Source organism: Cyprinodon variegatus, unplaced genomic scaffold (assembly GCF_000732505.1).
Source record: "Cyprinodon variegatus isolate N-32 unplaced genomic scaffold, C_variegatus-1.0 Scaffold134, whole genome shotgun sequence".
Lineage (NCBI taxonomy): Eukaryota > Metazoa > Chordata > Actinopteri > Cyprinodontiformes > Cyprinodontidae > Cyprinodon > Cyprinodon variegatus.
The window spans coordinates 894828-902582 of record NW_015150587.1 but is presented as its reverse complement, the minus strand read 5'-3'; the positions used below and the strand labels follow the sequence as shown (position 1 = coordinate 902582).

Below are 7755 nucleotides of genomic sequence, written 5' to 3'. Positions count from 1 at the left end.
CATTTATGTTAAGGACATGAAGATATCAGATTCATCTTTCAGGCCAAGATAGTTAGATATAGGTATATACTCTGCACTGTGCACAAAACTCACATACTGTAGGATTATAGGCTCTTTCTAAAGGCTCCAATACAAGCAATAATAGACATTACAAGAAGAGTAATACATTTAAAGAAAAATCTCTGAATAGTGTCGTGGTAAGAAAAAAAATCCACCTCCCTTTAATCTTAAGTGTTTCAAAAACACATTCCAATCCTGCAGATATTTACATTTGTTTGCTGTTTTTTAGCTTAAGGTTGTAATCCAATATTTTACCAGCCTAATTAAAAGATTGGATGGTACATAGAACAAAAACCTCCAGTAAATTACTTTCTATGGCAGTTCATTACATAAATTTTTTTCTAGTCAATTGATTTTTACTTAATGTGTTTTTATTTTTACTATTTTACGCATTATCATTCAGTTCTTATATGGTTACTCAAAAGGTAAAATGTTTTTTGTTTATCTGTTTTTTTTTTTAAGATATCTTCTTAACAGATTCATTATATATAGGACTCCCATCCAATATTAACCAATTTAGTAAACGTCACTAATGGGAACAGCTGCTTTATATGAGGAAAACAATACAGTGTATTCTTAAATTCAGATATATTGTGATCTGAATGGAACTATGGGAGTCCATAGTGAGATACATCAGCTGCTCACTTTAACGATATTAGGTGGTAAAGCACTGGATCGGTTGTACAATAATCGATCTGTTCTTGTAAAAAGGCAAATTTTATATCATAATGGTTGTCATGATAGTATGTCAAGCTTTCTCCTAGGTTGTCATAAACAAGGGAAATTATTTTAAATTTCTGGCGAAAGAGAAACATCTCAAACATCATCACAGGAGAGGAAGTGGAGGTGATGGAAGTGTATCATTATGAAGGTGTTCCCCTTTTAGAATAATCCAGAGATGATTTTACAAGGAATTCTCTACAAAATGAAGATTGGTTTCTAATAATCTTCTTCTAATATATGGAAACTCAAACTATTATGACATACACATACAATCCATATATATATGTATATATATATATATACATATATATATATATATGTATATATATATATATATATATATATATCCTCTGCACCAAATACCGCTGTCAGAGTATGCTCTGACAGTGATCAATCATCGGGAGGGGTCCAGTGTACAGTAAATTACAGTCAGGTCCAGATTGATACTAGTTGATGCAGCAGTGTCAGAGAATAAAGAGTAATAAAAAACTTCAAAGAACAATGGTTACAGCTCCTTCTTATACAGCTTCAGAGAGAACAAGCACACAAACGTTGCCATATATGGTTTGTCAGCCTGTAACTCCACTCACCCCCTTAGGATAGTTAGGAGTCCATTCATTGCCTTTTTTGAACACTCTTAGTATAAACATTTGGCAAAGGAATGTGCTCCCATCAAAACCTAAAGCTTTGAGAATCAGACACTACTAAAGAGTTTTTGAAGTGAACTGAATTTAACAGAATGATTAATGAGGAAGGATGAAATGCAATTTCAACCCCTTCTTTTGTTTTGGGACACCTACATTAATGTGTTTTTAAGTTTAATGTGCACATAAGAGAGTATATGTATAAACAGATTTGATAAAGGAAAGAGATCTGCAAACTTACAACAACATTGTCATTTAACTAAGCTGAGAGACTAATCAAGGAGAGCATTAGCCATGGAAGTGGGCAGGTGGCCCAAGATATACCTGGATGAGTTAGAAATTCAAAACTCAGATAGGAACATATTTTAAAAACCTTGAGGAACAAGGACCCTGTTCTAATCAGCCGGAACAATGACTTAATTTAATCATCAAGTTGTTCTCCAACCATTATTGCAACCAAAGCGTCAACATTTGTACATCAAGCCATCTAATTTTGCAGCGCAAACATATGTATTGTGCAGCCTTACTTACACCCCCTACAGCGTGAACACAGTGATGGCAGCATTATACTTGGTTAGATGTTTTTTAGCGCTGCATACAATTGGCCTGAATTTATGCTATCGATCAAGTGAGAATGAAAAAAATAGCTCAACTGTTTAGATCTGGAAATTTGGTAGAGACAATACATAATCCCCAAAGATGTACTATTTGATTGATTGATTGATTGATTGATTGATTGATTGATTGATTGATTGATTGATTGATTGATTGATTGATTGATTGATTGATTGAGTACATTTATTTCAGATGATTTCCACCATGGAGCAAGAAGGTTTTGGGATTGATACCCGGCCTGGGGTCTTTCTGCATGGAGATGGCATGTTCTCCCTGCATGTTCCTCCAAAAGTCCCAAAACATGACTGTTGGGTTAATTGGCTTCTCTAAATTCTTCTTAGGTGTGAGTGTGTACGTGAATGGTTGTTTGTCCTTTTTTTTCTCTGTGTTGCCCTGCGATGGACTGGAGAACTATCCAGGGTGTACCCCGCCTCTCGCCCGTATACCAGCACCCCTCATGACCCTGCTTGGGATAAGCGTGTCAGAAAATGGATGGATGATTGGATTTCCACCATCAAAAATAATTGTTTAAATAAAATGTACAAATGGAAAAAGAACAACGTATATATGTATTCTTTAGTATAAACTCAATGCTGCATTACATATCCTTAGAACATAAAGGAAATAGATTAAACACTCTAAATTTCAAGTTGAATAAACTATAAATAGGTATTTATGCCCTCAGATATGAACGATTGTCTGAAAAGCGGTATGAGGTAAAAGTTGTATATATCCTAAGCAACAGGTGGTTATACCAACATACAACTTTCGTTCTCTTTCCCTGAACTTTGTTGCCTCTAATTTAAATCTGTTTTGAATTTACCATGGCCTAGAGTTTGCATAGGCAACTAGTACTTACAAAGTGTTGACTTAGAGGGGTTGGATAGGTTTAACACAGCTCTTCAAATTTATGTTTGTGAAACAAACAAGCAAACACTGATTTTTTTTTCTTCTTTCTGCCTCAAAATTAGGCAGAATATTAGAATGTAATATGATCTGAAGTATGTTGTGAGAAAATGTGGAAAGATATTTGTTTTTACCCCTGTGACCAAGTTGAAAACTGTGAATTGGTCACCCTTATTTTGCATATTTAAGTCGTTATGGTAGTTTACATAGATGCTTTATTGGAAAAGAATAATAAATAAAAAAAAGTCTGAAAGCTCATCAAAAACAGAAAAGATATTAACGAAAAAGAAATGTTGACAGATGTTCAGAGAGGATGACATAGGGATCTCACGGGCCATATTATCATTATGTAAATAAGGTGCAGGAACATGTGCCAGTTAAACCGCAGTGCCGTACGGAGAGAGGGATGAAGCACAGGCGCTGCACGGCAGGAGCCGGGGCCGTCGGTAGATGGCGGTAACCCTAGAAACCTGATCCACCGGGCTCCCGTGCGCTCCGTCTCAGTTTGCAGCACTCGCATCTGAAGACCAGAGAAGCCGAACAGTTTGAAGGACACCGAGAAGAACCAGCAGAGCCCACGGCGGGTCCTCTCTCGCGAGCAGGCGGCGGAGAGCTCTGTCAACAGAGAACAACGGGCAAACTCGTCGCACCATGGAAGACAAATCCAATTCGTTCTCCAGTAACAAGGAGGAGAAGGCGGATGGGAATAATGTTTTTCAGAGACAAGACTCGATACAGAAAAATAACACGGGGAGCCAGAATACAAAGGACCATGGCAACTCCGTGGGCTTCAAGGGGGAGAGGGAAGAGGCCATGGTGGGCTTTGATGATCTGGACGGGGCGTCCAGGCAGCATGGTTTTATGCAGAGGCAATTCGGGGCGATGATGCAGCCCGGAGTCAATAAGTTCTCCTTGCGTATGTTCGGCAGTCAGAAAGCCGTGGAGAAAGAGCAGGAGAGGGTCCAGACGGCCGGATACTGGATCATTCATCCGTATAGCGATTTTAGGTAAGGACTGTAATAGACACCTGCTCACCCCTCCCTCTGATTGCATCCCCTCCGTCACCCAAAGGGTCTGAGAGATATAGCCTCATACAGCCTGGCCCCTGAGCGCATCCACTAATCTACCTCTGCATGTAAGCAATCCGGTTTCTGCAGGCGGAGAAGCTCTTCTGCTCCAAGGCTTTTTCATTGCGACACATTAAAAAAAAGATCATGATTAAGATTAAGGCGAAATGCATATTTTGATGGAGTGTCCTTGGGGGTAGAATGCTGAATGTCAGGGTTTGCAAACACTCTCACAGTTCAGATTTTCTGCCTGTTTCATGCAAACTGGGTGACATAGTCCGCTATCTGAAGGAGCGACTTCACCTGGGAACAACGTGACAAAAACCTCTGCAGCATCACGGTAGTAAACATTTCATTGTAGGCGGCGGTGAAGCGAGGGGCCTGCGTGCAGGAAGAATGCACAAAATGCGGTAAAATCAGGCAGGGAGGACGAAAAGAAGCAAAAACTGCCATGTTGAATAAATTTAGGAAAACTAAAGCGGTGATGTAAGGTTATATCTGAGTTGCTGCCATCGGAATTTCAAACATCTTTCTGCATACGAGGGCAGAACATATGTGCAAACTCTAGCAGGCTGTTCTGGGTTATCTTCCACCTAGTGAACCCCGAAAATTTTATTTCTTTCACAATCTAAAACAGATAACCAGGACGATGTTTTTCTTTCCTCTCAACTAACTTTTATTTTTTTTATTTCTTATTCTAGTTTTATTTACATAAATAAATAGTTTTATTCTACTATTTAGATTCTAGTCTAAAGCCATCTTCACAATTTCACAACAACACAAATAGTAACTGAGCTATAATCATTTAAAGATGCTGAGTTTGATATGTTCCCCCAATTATTCTTCAGAAGAACTATAGACTGCGGTTAAAGGAGGTTATAACTCCTTCCATAAGTGGCAGTATTATTTATATTTGTATGATTGCCTTATTTACATATATTAATTCACATAAAATACCTTTCCAGCACCAACTAGACCATGCTCGTGAAATACCAGTTACACACATGCTGCATGTTTACATATTTACAGTTCAATTCTTGACCAATTAAGCGTCTCATCTGGTCCAATCTTTGCACCAGTGGCCTTTTGGCAGGGAAACACTGAGCCCAGTTGCTCCCTCCCTTTGCCTCCATAACGGAGCTGTCCGTGGTCCTGAACCAGTGGTAAAGAACTGTGAGTGCAGCACACTGGGTGCGCTGCTAATGATGTACAGTCCACTTGTTCTCAGGTTAAATACGAGGAACCATATATTTCTTCTACTTTTCATTTTGTTAAAATTTTGCATAGAACGGAGCAGGAAAAATATGTTCCATCATACTTTTAATGAGATGCCATATAAATTGTCAGAGTAACTTCCTTTCTTTTATATGCTGTCTTTTTAGAGAGAGGAATAATGTAATGTGCCCTTTCCCCAATAATTTCTTGAACTGATCAACTGGTTGAAGCGCTGTTCTTGCACTTTTCCAATGTTTAGAAGAAACTTCAATGTGCCTCTCTTTAAAAAATTTATTGCTGTAGAAAAGTATTCACTAACATTAATAGTGACCAATCATCACTACCAGTAATACAATAGAATGTTTACGTCTTTCACTATAAAAATAACTATTAACTATGTAGAGTATTACTGTATTATCCGCTAACAGTAAAGTATGTTTAAAGGTACAGACACAACCATATGCAGATGCCGTTATGGACATACAGATGTGCAACGATGGAGGGCAAGGATTAACAACGCACAGCAGTAAATGAGCTTAGTAGAAAATATAAACAATTACATAAGAAGACTGACCCATCTAAAGATGTCCAAATGTTATGGCACGAACAAAGAGAAGTAATCCATACATCCTTAAGATAGTATTTGCTTTGTATGAGCAGTGTGTTAAAGCAGATTTCAGTGAATAAAAACAGAGGAAAAGTCGCAGCAAAACGACCAGACTCATCTCCTCCTACTTTCTGTCATAGTATTGCAAAATGTTCCTGTTACCAGAGCTTTGGAAGGTTGGGCTCAGGTACCCGTGACATTTTCCAAATAGTAATTCGACAGAATTAATTTTCTCCCTTTAGTCAATGTAAACCTACAATAATGCTTCCCCGTCCTAACATTGGTAGACCGTACTCCAGATATCTACAATAGCTTTTGTTAATTAGTCAGTGCAGTGTTTTACATCCAAATATAAAAAGAGTATTGCATAAAACATCACAGGGTGACACCACTATTGGTGGTATGTTACTTTGTGGGAGTGTTTGAAACTCAATATGCAACATATTCTTTGTGCACATGACCTGCTCAAAGATTAATATCAGGTTAGTAATATCTATTATTCATGGATTATTTTAGAGAGGCTTCATGTCTTTCTACATGGACCTGTTATGTTTTGATGGGCTCTGCCACAGTCTACTTTGAAGGGAAGACTGCTAATATGCCATTTTGAAAATTAGTGATGCACTCATCAAGCTTTTCCTATATAGGGGCTTCTATTTTCTTGTCCCATCGTTTTATCTCTTGTAAATAGTCTACAAAAAAAAAAAAGAAAGAAAGAAAAAGGTGCAATGTAGTTTTGTATGGAAGCTGTCGCTTTGAATGAAAAAAAAAAGAAACTGCAGGTTTTTCTCATTTATGCATCAATGTATTTATTCCTCACTTTATCTAAAATATCACTTTGTAAAACCAAAATGAGTCATGAAAGCTCATATAAATGTTTTTAATTTACAAACAATTGTGTCAGCTTTTATTTTGTACCATTCATACACCAAAATAAGAGCTTTTATACAAAACCATTCATAGTTTTAACTAAATAAATGAAAAAATGAAAAATCTAAATCACCAATGAAAGTCTCTATGGAAAAAATTTTAAGAACATATTACCAGATTGCAGTATCTGATAGTTCTATTGGTGCATCTCAACTTAATAAATGGCATTGCTGCGTTTGTAAAAACAAACTAATCCTTCTTTCAGTTAAAACATTAGAAGTGTAGCACATGACATTGTACAATGAGAGTGTCCAAATATTTTAAATGATAAAAATGTAATAGTATAGGGAAGCCAGTACACATAATTCAATCAACAATGATTAAGGCTTGGCTGTACATATATATTGCAATTCCATCCATAAATTGCTTTGGCCCCACTTTAATTGAGTCAAAGATTGTACGTAACTCGCTGCACACATCATTACTTGGTGACCTTTCAATACGTGCTTTACCTGTTATAGTGCAGACAGGATTGGACCAGCCTGTGCTGACTAAGATCATGTGGGGTTCCCTCTGTTGCTTGGCAGGATTGGCCTGGCACTGATTATGATGGATCGCTTGTTGTAAAGAGGAAATCTACAAGAAAAAAAAAAGTACTGGCTTGATTTAAAGCAGGATTAGTTCCACTGCTGAATCCCTCTTCCTGGGAATTTTAGTTCAAGGTTCATGCCTTTTAAAACTTTAAGCTCTGGTATGTGCATGGACAGTTTGCCCTATTTTTTTTGTTGGTCTGTGTATTTATTTTTTCTTAAAATTATATATTGAACTGGTGCACAAGGGATTTGCAGTCTCTGCGTTCCTAATGCAGAGTCAAGTGTGTCTTGCTTCTGTCTCATGTTAATCAATGACGGCTGACTTGTTTGGGTGTGTGGGGTGAGGTGCAGTGTGAAGCATGGAAGAAGAGTGTGCAGCTCATCTGGAGGTGACTGACTGCAAAGCTGAACAGAAGTACAGGAGAGTACTTCTTGAATAATGCACTCTGTCCATT

At 37.6% G+C, this 7755-nt stretch overlaps 1 protein-coding gene across 2 annotated transcripts in view; it reads left to right on the top strand.

Annotated features, from left to right (window-relative positions):
• The first annotated feature begins 3408 nt into the window (after positions 1 to 3408).
• Positions 3409 to 7755, top strand: part of LOC107085810 (potassium/sodium hyperpolarization-activated cyclic nucleotide-gated channel 1-like) — an 81621-nt gene continuing 77274 nt past the window's right edge. For both annotated transcript variants that reach the window (XM_015376361.1, XM_015376363.1), the window contains exon 1: positions 3409 to 3955. In XM_015376361.1, the coding sequence (XP_015231847.1) occupies positions 3600 to 3955 (356 nt within the window). In that variant the 5' untranslated portion in view covers positions 3409 to 3599. The remainder of the gene's footprint in view (positions 3956 to 7755) is intronic.